The sequence below is a fragment of the Frankliniella occidentalis genome, unplaced genomic scaffold (genome assembly GCF_000697945.3).
Source record: "Frankliniella occidentalis isolate FOCC.00 unplaced genomic scaffold, Focc_3.1 Scaffold23, whole genome shotgun sequence".
Lineage (NCBI taxonomy): Eukaryota > Metazoa > Arthropoda > Insecta > Thysanoptera > Thripidae > Frankliniella > Frankliniella occidentalis.
Genome location: NW_026267153.1, coordinates 2,459,837 through 2,472,699, shown reverse-complemented (window position 1 = coordinate 2,472,699; position 12,863 = coordinate 2,459,837). Strand labels below are relative to the sequence as shown.

Sequence of the window (12,863 nt, the reverse complement as noted above, 5' to 3'; positions counted from 1 at the left end):
TCTCTCTCTCTCTCTCTCTCTCTCTCTCTCTCTCTCTCTCTCTCTCTCCCGTACGACACCCTGGTCACGTCCCCCGGAAGCAGCAGCGGCAGCGGCTGCAATGGCGACGCTGGTCGTGACAGCCTGGCCGGGCGGGCAGCCCCGCTCGACCGGCGCGCCGACCGCGTTGCCTACCCAGCCGGGCGCCCTGCTGCAGCAGGACAGCAGCTGCGGTCCGACCGAGGGAGGAGGCGCGAATGCCGAGCAGGGCCATAAAACGGAGCAGCACCGCGGCCTGCGTCGCGGCTTGGTTCCCACATGGAGGCTCGCTCGACCATTGCTGCCGCCCTGCTGCTGGGCTGGCTGTCTGGCTGGGCTGTGCCTTGGCTTCACTTTTCGATCCGCAGCCCGTTCGCGGTGGAAGTACTACTCGGGTTTACGACGGGCAGCCCCACCGCCAAGCCACGCCACGCCATCCTCCACACGACGCCGCCCGCCGTTTCTTCCCGATAAATAACGCTGCTTGGAGACGAGTCGCAGTGCACTGCGGTGGCGGGGCGCTCTGCTGGCTGCTATGCACTCCCCCCCCCCCCCCTCAACGACGTCCCCGTCCCCGCCGCCGTCAACCAATCCCCCCCCCCCTCCTCCTCCTCTTCCTCCACCTCCTCGCATTCTTTGGCCGGCCGATATGCAGTACACGGGGTCGCGGGTTCAAGTACTGTTCGCCTCCTCCGCGCCGTCCTTCCATTTTCCTCGGGTTTCATTGCTCGTAATTTGACGGTCTTGGAGCGAGCGGCTCCCTTTGTGTGAAGCCAGTTGCAAGTTCTCATAGAGAACCGCCCCGGCTATGCGCTCCCTTGTAAACTCAGCTCAGCGTGCAGGAATTTTTATCACTACAATTACGTCGGTCGAAAAATAAATAATTCAAGTTTCGCGTCTTTTCTTTCGGTCTTCAGAGACAAAACTATCGAAGCATTCTTGTGTATATGTTTCTGGCAGTGCGTCTGCACACATTGTTTTCTCGGTCATTACTACTTGAATTTCTAATGAGTTTTTGCCCCGAGTGCATAAGTGCCGTCACCCTGGGGTGTATGTGTCCACTTCCAAAACAACTGAGATGTGCTTTTTCATCCACCTTTTTACGAGGCCATGGTATGATGCTTATTTTGCGAAGTACAAGTGTGTAGCGCATGCGCAGCACCCGTGTAATAGGCAAGCGCCGTGTACGTACCAGCTTATAGAGAAAACACGCTCTGCTTCCGATGCGTGCCGTGTCCGCGCAGGGCCGTGGAGAGCGCGCGCGCGCACACACACACACGTGCCGGCAGACACGTGTGTCGAGCCCACCCCGAGCAAGCCGTCATCCCCTTCCTTCTGGAACGCCCCCTCCTTTTGGGTCCTTCCTGCTCTAGCTGAGTAAATGTGTCACCGGAAACCTCGGTAGCCCAGCCCGCCGCCGGCCGCACCCGACGCGACCCAACCCGACCCAACCCCATGCTGCAACCAAATCTTTCTTTTCTCCCCTTCCCCTTCTTCTGTGTCTCTCTTTCTCTTACCGACACAACACACAGACACACACACACGCACTAGGCAGGTGTGACGCCCGCCTTGGCGACCATATGGCGTCGTGCCTGTCTTGCACATGCACTCTTATGGAAGACTATGGGGGCCTTACATTCTTTTTTCTACTGTAAGCTTTTTCCTCCTTTTCACGTGTTTTTTATTTTTTCCTCTTGAGTGTCAGGGATCTCAGTGGCCCACCTGAGGGGCCTGGCATTTCATATCACTGCAGCGTGATGCAAGAAAAGGGTGAACATAGAGGAAGTAGCTAATCGGGTGGTTTCGTTTTAATTTTTTGTTCATTTTCTTTTCCTCAAGTGTATTATTTCATATTCAGCAACAAAAATGGGCAATAATCCTCGGCCGAGGGGATCCCATCCCGCTCCAGTGATCCTGCCAACAGGCGGCGCTTCCATTAATCGGTACTTTCTCTCTAACCCGCGCTGAGCCTCGCTGAGCTGAGCTGCGAGTCAGCCATCCTCCTCATTTGCCTACTCTTGGCGGCGTCCGAGTCAGTCGGCGCGCGGGGTGGCGGGCGGAGCTGAGCCAAGTGAAAGGGCCTGAGAAGAGCGGCTTGCGCAGGGCGCCCCTCGCCCCGTCCCGCCGCGCTCGACCCGCGCTTGTCATAATAACGATCATAAAAAAGGGGGCGAGCCCTGGGGAAAATGAACTCTGGCACTGCGCCCGCCTCCGATTGGTCAGCAGCAGCAGCAGCAGCAGCGGCGGCCACTCATTCAGTTTCCTTCCCCCTTTTTATTACTTTCACTGCCCAGTGCCCATGCGCAGGGGCGGGACGCGCATAAGGTCATTGTTTTCCTTATTATTGTCACCATTATTATTATTGTTATTATATTGGCTGAAGTACAATGGGGTCAGCGAGGGGACGTTGTTGCGCCCTGGCTAATACTTTGTTATCACGCAGGGAGACCTCCCTCCTCCCTCCGTCCGGCAGGCGACGAGACGTCGGCGTTTATGGATTGGCGACGGCTTTTCTCGAGCGACCTTGTTGCGACATTCCAGGGTCGTCCTACCGGTTGGTAAACAAACCAAATTTTGCACGGTGTGTCGAGCTCCTTCATAAAGCGTAATTTTGCTGTTTTTTGGCGTTTTTTTGTTTTGTTTTGTTAATTATCATTCACCCCTGCGCTCGCGTCAAATCAATTACAATCAATTACTTATTATCCCGAAAATCAAAAGTCATTTCACGCCACGTTTCGACGCCCGACCTGTTTAACATTATTATTGCGGTCATATTATTATCTCGCGGGCCGGGCCAGGCCCAAGGTGTGGCTCTCGGCGGCGTAACACTGCAAAAAAGACATATGGCGGAGCGATATTATTCTTTCACGTAAAAACATATATAGACGGGGCAAACAAAAAAGTGGAAGCCATGCGAGAGTGTTCAGCTGCAGCCTCTCGGTCGGCATCGCTCGCCGCGCTTTCTTGCCTTTTGAGCTCAGGGATGTTTCAGTGTGACCGGGCGTTCAAGTTTCCAAGCTCGGAAGGCGGGGCGGGGCGGGGCGGAGCGCGGCCGTGTCGCTGTTCGGAACAGCTGTGCTCTACTTGTACTCGCTGCGACGCGCTCTGAATGAACAAACGGAAAGAGAAGTAGGAGGAGGCGGATTACCGTCTCTCCCACCGCCGCCGCTCACCCAACATACTCTGCCATACAAAACAAGATTAGGGAAAAGAAACTGGTATAGCACGTTTAAAAACAGTGCCTCCTTTCTTTACGGAGTAACCCTCTTTGCGTTTCTGTCTGGCGTGTATGGCTGTCAAAGTGCTCAGGGCGGAAGACACTTCACCCCGAAAAGGCTTACCTACTCGATGGAGAAAGTGTCAGCAAGCACGGCACCGCCAAAAAAATTAGATCGGCGACAATACCAACGCAGCAGCACGAGTGGCTTTCTGGAGTGTGTTCTGTTTCTTATCCGTTTGTTGAATCGCGTTTTTATTTTTCAAAGTGTAGCCATGCATCCGTTCGTCTCTGACCCCAGGAATGTGCGCTATGCGACTTGTGGCGGTTGTGGTGTTGACCACCTGGGGCCCGGCCGGGCCCGCCCGAAATAACTTCGCACATAGCGCTCTCCCCCAGCGCCCTTCGGAATTTCGGGGAATTCCATGACCATTGCGCCCAACTATTTTTACCAACCTTATAGCATACTGTATTCAATCGAAAAACCACGACCAAAAAAATAATCTGTTCAAAAAACCAAACCACATGCATTTGGTTTTTCTCTGTAGAAGTAGCACTCTCGTAACGTTTTCGGACTGTGGCCGTGTCGAACGTGTCTCATCATAGATCGACACTCCATGCCCGCAGGCCTTGCTCGCCGTTCCAGTTTATGAAGTGCAGCAACAGTGGTGGCGGCTCTGGCGGCCAATCGGGCCGTCGTGTATAAGTGACGCCCGCCCCGCCCCGCCCGGCCCCGCGCCACGCCACGCGATTGATTTTCCAAACCGCGACGTGCGAAAGTGCGAAGCCCGGCGCTGCGCCGCTGAGCTGCGCTCGCGCGGGGCCGAGTGAGTGTGTTATTGATCCAGGACGCGCGGCTAATGGCCGGCGGGTACCTGGCGGGGCCGCGGGGCCGCGAGCCCGGAGGGGGCCCGGGACCTTGATGCCGCCGCCGCGAGGTAGGGTCCATTCCCTATATTCTGGCAGAGCGGCTAGGCTTTGCTTTCCGGTCGTCTTTGTTAGGCTCATAAACACCGTGGTCGAAGGGACGATACCCGAAAGTTAGAGTGGCCACCTCTCCGAGCCGAGCCTGGGCGTGAGCATTGTCTTGCAGAGAGGAGCCCCACGCAGGTCGGAAGGACGGGTGGACACTCTACATCGGCAGGTCAACCCTTATAATGCACCGGAACACACCCTGCTGATGAGTTACACAATGACTGAATGGCATTGTCTCGAAAGCCTTTGCTCGCCGCTCTGCCAGAATATAGGGAATGGACCCTACCTGCCGCGCCCCGCGGCCGAGCCGTCACCTCCATTAGAGGCTTGGCGGTGATGTCAGCCCCCCCCCCTCCCGCCTCCTTCACATTGGCATTTCCTCTACCGCCCGAGTCCTGTTCCGTCCCCCCCCCCTTCCCCTCGCCGGTTTGTTTATCCCCCGCACAGCTGACGCTCGCTCGCTCGCTCGGCTCTCTCACAGGTGTTTGTGGCTCACCGCCGCCCCGCTTCACTTCCTATCGCTCTCTCGCGCGTCGTTTTCATTCCCTCCAATGTCCTCTTTTGTCGCCGCGGAAGGAGGAGAAGCAGCAATATATAGGAGGAAGGTCAGGACGCGGTCGTCTCGTCTCCTCCCTCTCGCGGGTGTTCGGTCCGCGTCTGACCTGACCGTCGCCGCGCGCGTGGGCGGCCCGCGCGGCTGATTGGAGAAGTTCCGAGTCCGCCGCTGCGCCGCGAGGGAAAGGACTTGACCGACGAAGGAGAAGCCGTCGTGAAGCCAACGCGAGGCTCGTGGCGTCGTGGCCGGCGGCGTCGGCACTGTATAGTACCCGCTGCTGACGACCACGACGGCGACGTGACGGCGATAACGTGACGACGCTTCGGAAGTCATAAAGAGGAAGGGGGCCGACACGGAGGCGGGCGGGGCGGGGCGCGAGGACGTCTTGATGACGAAAACGAGTGTGTGTGTGCGTGTGGAACCTGGAACCCGAACCAACGGACGGCATTCCTGAGTGGCCGTCTTTTAGCCCTGCCCGGAAGCAGCCCGGAAAAACGAGCGCGCGCGCGCGCGTGTGTGTGTGCGTCTATGCTTATGTGTTCGCCGAAGATGAGCTTATTTCATGGGCTCCTCCTTGAGGTCCCCGCCGTATCGGGTGCGGGGCCCGCCCCCTTCCCTTGTGTCCGTGTGATAGGCAACCTCCTCTCCGTCCCGTGAATCCAAACAGCTTCATTATTGTTCGTCCTCAAGCAGCTCCAGCCGCCTACCGACCGTCCCCCGGTGGCGGCGGGCAGCGGATGCGCTCGGCCGAGGTGAGGGTGTTTGGGGTGGTGGGGGTGAACGCGGCGAGGCCTTGCTGTGCCTCTAGAGGGTCCTCTGCCTCCTCCAGATCCCCCCCCCCTCCCCCCGCTTCCCCCATCCCTCGCAAGGTCGACCCGTGCCGAATGGATGGAAGCCCCGACCGATTGACGATCGACTTGAGAATAACTGGCAATGGCCGAGGACGTCTCTGTCTGTTTTGCCGACAACGGCGGCGGCGATGTTCCCGGGAGGACGCGCCTTTGGACGAACACCCACCTGGCCTGCTGTGTCTGCCCGGTCTCCTCCGGGTCAGCGAAAAATCATTGAACAAAAGCGTTGAGGGTGCTTCTTGGCTCGCGCCGCCAGGAGGCCCGCGCCGCGGTGGGTCCGCCTGGAGCCCCAGCTGCGCTCCACCAGAGAGGCGTGAATCAGTGGCTCCTGGAAGTAAAGCGGGGCCCAGGCCGGCCCAGCTGTGTTTGCTGGACAACATTTTGGCGCTTCCCTGGAAACGGAGCCATCATCGCCCGCCCGCACAATGCCTGTTCGTAACGGCCGCGGAAAGTTTCCACTCATGTCGGTTTTGTTTTTTATTGTTGTTATTATTATTCGGATGGCACGCGGGTGCGCGCGGTGCGCGGAGTATCCTCGCGCGCGGCGAGATCCTGGAGCGCGGGGTACGGCCAGCCCCGCCAGCCCCGCCGTGCGGGCCATTGTCTTGTCCCCGCCCCGCGCGGCGCGAGCGAGCGAGCTAAAGCCCCTCGAGGTGTTTAGTGGGTTGGGAGGTGAGGGATGGCTCGGGCGGTTTTACATTCTTTCCCTTTCTTGTTTTATTCCTCTTTATTTCCACACAATTGAGATGACGGGGGTCGTGTGTGTGTGTGTGTGGCTGGGTGGGTGGCGCCCCCTTTCACCATACATCCGCAGCAAATAAGGTCTTCACTAAATGTAATCCATACGTTGGGCCGAAATAAGGGGAGAAAAAGAGCATCGGAAAATAATTGGAATGAGCTCGGGCGTTCAGGAAAATTCACCCAGAGCCCAGAGGAGTTGGTCTGTGAAATCTGATATGGCGATATAGAAGAGACGGGGTCCCAAAGGGGCTTACACCATAAAAGACAGAAGCCTGTAAAGCTCTGAATTATATGGTCCTGGAGGAGAGGCCCCTCCTGGAGTAGCGCATTCCAGCTGCCACCGTTGGTTTTAGCGAGATAGCCTTTTGTTGTTTTTCCCGGTGCGTGTGTGTGCGGATACACTCTAAATGTTGAAATGACAATTTTGTATCTAGGAGAGATGCGTTCTTAAGCACATCTCTAGCGGATGCAAATTTGTATCTAAAATGTTACAACTTGTACCTAGACTCGGTACAAATGACTTTATTTGTGTCTAATTTACGTGCAAATTTGCATCCGCTAGAGATGTGCTTAAGAACGCATCTCTCCTAGATACAAAATTGTCCTTTCCCATTTAGTGTGTAGCCATCGCGCGCTCGGGTTTTTGATCTCCATCCAGCTTCCCTCGCCGCGTTACGCCCCTTTTGTTTCCCAAGGGGGAAGGTGGGAAAGAGAGTCATTGAGACAAACTGAGCCGAGGGAAAAAGTGAAATGGAGAACAAGTGGCGGCGGTGAGCGGTGATGAAACCCTCGGCGGAGGAAAACTGTTTGGAGCGGGGAGCGGCCGCGGGCCGGCGGCCCAGTATAGTGCGCTCCGACTGCATTCTCTATCCCGTGCCGCGCCGCCCCTGTCACCGAACGCTTGCGCAACGCGGCCAAATACGAGTTAAACATCGGGAGGGGAGGAGGCTTTCTATACCCGGCGCAAAGGGGCGCTGTAACAGAACACTACTGCATCACGCTGCTGCATGTACTGTATGCTGCTTCCTCGTGTGGAGAGCGGGGTGGGGTGGGGCGGGGCGGGCTACCCGAGAGGGCGATACGAGGGGAACTACTCTTCGTCTCCTCTCATATCGCCCGGGCCCACATAGCCCCCATGTAGCCATACGATCTGAGTGACATGACGTGCGGGGCCCCCGGGCCGGATGTCCAGGCCCCCGGGCCCCCGGCGGGCGTGCGCCGTCGCAGCCGCCGCCGTTGTCAGACCACCTTACACTCTCAAACGCTGCGGCAATTTGTCTCTTCTGATTAGGCATGACCTTCCCCGTCGTATACACGTTGTGTACCCAGCACTGCCACTCCCTGCCTGCCTGCTCCATACCTTGCTCGCCCTGGCCGTGTATGCAGCAGCGGGTCTAGCGGGACACCCAGGATTAATTCATGTCGCGTTCGTAGAGCTCAGCAGCTCCAGCAGCCTAATTACCCCCAAGGCTGGGATATGTGAAGCGGGGCGCGCCTCGCGGGTCCGCCGCTGCCAGGCCGCAGAGCAGCTCCGGAGTGTCGCGGCCGGACGGGGTGTCCCCCGGGTGTCTCCCGCAGTAAGCAGTCTTCTTTATGGCGCCCCGGAAACACGACCGGACAGTCATGACCACTGCTGGCAAGCGGGGACTGGGGACACCCTGGCCGGCTGCTGCTGCGTTTCCGTACTGACAGGAGGGTGTCACCTAGTTGTTTTTTGGGGGGACTGATCTGTACCGCATGCAGGCGCCACCACGCCTGAATGCTGTAGGTGCTGAATGACGGTGTACGATGGGGCGTTGGAACACACGCTGTGAGCAGCATCGCGACCGCCGAAATGTGGGTCACCAGTGTGTGTTTTGTGGCGAGATGCGACGCACCATCATCGGCCACCTGCCGAAAGAGTCGCGCGAGAGACAAACCCAACCCGTCCGTCGCGCGGTGTCGGTAGATTCATTACGACGGGGTGTTAATTTGTCAAACGTCGCGAGCCGGCGAGGACCACCTCAAATGATGAGGCCTCCCGAAAATTATGTGTTGCCGATTCAGGTTGAAGTTGTATTATATTTTTTTCGGTATTCATTCTGGGAAGAGATGCGAGAACGCGCGACGAGCGAATAAGTTCTTGTTTTTTTTTGCCGTCCAAACCAGGACGTGTTTTTGTGACGCGACTCGTCTGGTCCGCCAATGAAAGAGGACGCGGTGCCGCCGCCACTCGCCCCGTGTTCACCAATTAGACTTAACTCGGGCCGCGAGTAGGCGCGCACTCGCGCGTAATGGGCTCGGTGGGTGGCGGGGCGCGGCGGGGCGAGGTGGGGTGGGGCGCGCGCCATTACCCGCCATTGCAGTTACCATCGCGTTACACTCATCGTTCCTGAAAACTGACCCGACGTGCGTCTGTGCGAGCCGCGCAGGTTCCTGGAAGTAGTAGTACTGCACCTCCTCGGTTCACGTCGGCAGCCCGTCTCGCGCGGGTTGAAAAAAAAACCACACACAACTGAACATGCGCATTTTGAAACCAAATTAAAATTTCATGAAAAGAGAAAAAGGGACCAATGTCAATGTGGAAAACCTTTCACCCAGAGGCTTTTGGGACCTTGGGCGGGCCTGTGGCGGCGGCCTGTGGTGGCCGGCGCTCGGTCAGCGGGTCGCGGACCGGTCCGGGGCGTGTGCAGGAGGTGTGGCTGTTAGTTGTTAATGACGTTGTCTATGGGCGGGGAGCGGACGGGACGCCATCGACACAAAGTCTCGTGTGCCCGCGGACACTTCCATGCGCCCGAAAAGTGTGGAGCGGAACGCACTTTCCTGTGCGCAACTGCGCTTGGAAAAAGTAATTTTATGCAGTGGTCTGGCTGGCGGTCGAGCAACGTAGAAACGTTTTATCTGCAATTATTTGTGGTTATTATATTTCCTCTGAGGGGGGAAAATAAAAAGAGGCAAAAGATAAAAATTATCTCGATACTGTATTTTTTCTAATTATTATTCCATTTCTTTCTTTCTTTTTTCGCTCTTGACCGTGGCCGGCTGCGGTGCCCTGCTCACCAGACGTGGTTCCGGTGCGGCGCGCGCGCCCTCCGAGCTGCGACGGAGATTTTGCGCTCATATTATTATTACCATGTGCAATTTGCTGTTTGGGCCACTTTAATATGACAGTATAACGACGGCCGTAACGTTCAGTTTTTCACTGCCGCCGAAAAAAGAAACGTTCCCTGTATTTGGGCCGTCGCCGCCCGTCCTGCCAGTAAATAATGCAGGCCTGCCTGTTACGCCCTACACAGCCTAGTCCAGCAGCGTCAGGGTCAGAAGGGCCTTATACACGCCAGCCGGTCGCGGCTCGCTGCCGACGCGACGCCCGTAGCGGCCGGTGCGTCACCACGAGGTTGGCAACACCTGTCACCTGCAAAACGCCCGTCCGCCAAAGAAAGCTATAAGCGCGACTGTTGGCACACTTGCATACAGTACTACTACTATACCACCACATCCGACACTGACGAATATAAGTGCATTTCCTTAAAGAAGGAGGGGGGGACGCCAGGCACCGTGATGTTGGCAGCACTGGATGATCATGTCGTCCTCCCCTCGGCCCTTGTAATAATGCATATGGAGGCAGTTCACGGTGGGCTGGGCCCTTGCCGCGCCGCCCCCGCCCCCGCCCCCCGGCGGCGGCGCGTGGCCGCTCCTCCGGGGAGCGTGACGGGACGTGTGCAGCCGAGCGGGGCCTGCCGCCGCAGCTGCGGAGGAATAAGGGGGCTGCACGTAAAAAACGTTAAGTGACCTGTGAACTATTCGTAAAAACCGCTTCAACATTTGAAACTTCAGCCGCACGTTGCACTTGTGGTGCCAAATTCTAGGTCACACCTTGAGAAATATGGCAATTATTATTCCCTCCCCAAGGTTTCAAAACATTGTCTCTGTTTTCCCCTCAAATGCTAATTTTACAATCGCGATCTTGTGGCGCCTCGTGTGTTCCCTGCTGGTGCTGGTGGTGCACCACCTCGCGGGGAAGGCCCTCCTCCTCTCCCCGCGCGCGCGCGCGCGTGCTCGCGGCCCGTGAAGTAACAAGCGCGCGGCGGTGGCGGGGCGGGGCGGAGACGGACAGACGCACGGACGGGCGGCGCGCGCGCGGCCCGGCGCGGCCCGGCGCAGCAGCAGCCGCGGCCCGCGCGCTTAGTAGAGTCGGGATAGTGAGGCAGTGCGGCTGGCGCGGCCCTTGCTGCACCCACACCCACACGACCACGACCCAACAACAGTCAGTGCAAGCGCAGCGTCCTCAATGGAGCCGTACTTTTCTCTGTCACAGATCTACCCGGAGCCCGACACGGAGAAGACCATCATGGGCTCGGTCGTGTACTGCATCCACCACAAGGACGGCTGCAAGTGGAGCGACGAGCTGAGAAAGCTAAAGGTGAGTTTTGCTGGCTGAATGTCGACGTTTAACGAGGGGGGGGGGGAGGTGTGTCTTTGTTTATGGGGTGTAACATGGGGTGATAATGGCAAGGGTAAAAGTATGGTCTCTGTTATGGGAAAGATTTTGTCGTGCCCCATTTCTAGAGGCCATCGAAAGCAAGTGGAAAGCATTGGGTGGAATTTCATTGCAACTAAAAGTGACCTTTTCGTCACTTTTAGCAAGGGGACATTTTTAAAGTGTATGGACTCCTTTTCTCCCCGCACAATTAAAGCCAAGTGTTGGGTCACTCTCTCACTCCCATGGGTGTTGGGGCGTTGCGCGACCAATCCCCCTCCTCTTTCTCTCTCTCTGTCTGCCCAGCGAGCGTCACGTGATGTTTGCGCTCGACCACAGAGTCCAGCAGCAAGTCCAGCAGTCCATACTCGCGGGAACAAAAGAGAGATGGGGCAACAACGGCGGCGGCCGCGCGTAAGAGACCCTCCTCCTCTTTCTCACACGCGCGCGCTCTCTATCCCAAGTCCGGGCGCGCTTGATAACCGTCGTCGTCGTCGCCAAGCCACATTGTCACAACAAAGTTACGTCGTTTTGACTTCTTTCACAGAGAGGGCATTATTGTCCGAAAGACTACTGCAGTTTGCACGTCGGTCACCCCCTCCCCCCTCCCTCCCCCCCTTTTCATTACTCGAGGTGTGCGGTTGTGGAGGCGCTGTACACTTCCTCACCCTGGACGGACGCCGCCGGCATGGTGTGTGCGCGCGCGGTCACTGCCCCGCCACGCCCCACCATGACGCGGGCGTTGTGTGCACTTACGCGCAACGAGTAGCTAGCTGCTGCTGCTGCTGTTACTTACTGCAGCGGCCTCCTTCCTCCCCTCCCTCCCCAAGGGGTTGTTGCACCCCCGTAAGGGCGTGGCCACCGCCACCGACGCCGTGCTGGGCTGGGGGGTGGCGGACCGTGGCGAGGGCGGCGGGGGCGGCGCGCGGAGAGCGAAGGGGGTTCGAAACCCCCTCGGTGCGGGAGATTAGACACGGGGCGAGGCGGGGCGGGGCGGGGCGGGGCCGGAGGCAGGTGGTTCTTGGACACGCTTCCGGTGCGCTACCTTACCGGCCAGCCCAGGCACTGAACCGGCACACCAGGCCGCAGCCGGGCCTCCTACAGGAGTACTGTAATGTTATTCCACTCTGCGGGCTCTTTTTTGCTTTTTACATCGGGGATTTCATAATTATTTTACCTCGTCCACTTTTGTTATGCGTTTGTTAAAACAATTCCTAATCTTTTGTTTGTTTTTTTAGGCTCACCTCAACGTGTGCAAGCATGACACGGCCGCCTGCAGCAACGGGTGCGGCGCGCAGATCCCGCGCGTCCTCATGGAGGACCACCTCAAGTACACGTGCCCGGAGCGGCGGACGCGCTGCGAGTTCTGCGGCCAGGACTTCACCGGACACACGCTCGAGGTGGGTGCGAGTCATGAGCGCCGACGGTACCTCCGCCGCCCTCTCTCTCCCCCGTTTTATTGTGATTCCTCGGACGCGCCTCTGGCGCCGGCGTCGCGCGCGTCCCCATCGTGCCCCGTCCCGTCGCCGTCCGTTTGTCTTTCCCTCGTCAGGAGAGGCGACGTCTGGATGTGACAAACGACGGTGTGACGGGGCCTCTGGGGAACAGCGTTTATCAATCAAGGGTCCCTCCTCCGTGTATGATGAGACGAGCAGTGACGCGACACGAAGCGTTCTCACGACGGCCGCAACGGGCTCAACATCATCCTCTCTCTTTTCCTTCCTTTTTGTTTTCGCCGGAGGAGCTTGGTGGGGCCTGCGGCAGGAGGCGCCACGACGGTGGGGCTTTATCACTCCCTGGCCAGGTCCTGGTCGGCTCTGGTGCGCGGCCTGACCAGCCGACGGGGAGCTAAATCGGGCGCACTGTGGGCCGGATACACGCGGGAGCGCTGGAGGGAGGCGGGGAGGGGGGGGGGAAGCAGGAGCAGACATGGGCTTTTGGAGTGGAAATGGAAATAGGGTCATGAGCCTGTTGAGCCCGCCGCGCCGGGTCGGCGGTGACCGTGTGGCGCCGCCCGCGACTGCGCGCCCGGTACTGTACCCCCCC

The 12,863-nt window shown here is 58.2% G+C and overlaps 1 protein-coding gene across 3 annotated transcripts in view; it reads left to right on the top strand.

Moving 5' to 3' along the window:
• Positions 1 to 12,863, top strand: part of LOC113205001 (TNF receptor-associated factor 4) — an 89,430-nt gene that overhangs the window by 73,727 nt on the left and 2,840 nt on the right. For all 3 annotated transcript variants that reach the window (XM_052265008.1, XM_052265009.1, XM_026420415.2), the window contains 2 exons: positions 10,656 to 10,760; positions 12,056 to 12,217. In XM_052265008.1, coding sequence (XP_052120968.1) covers positions 10,656 to 10,760; positions 12,056 to 12,217 — 267 coding nt within the window. The remainder of the gene's footprint in view (positions 1 to 10,655; positions 10,761 to 12,055; positions 12,218 to 12,863) is intronic.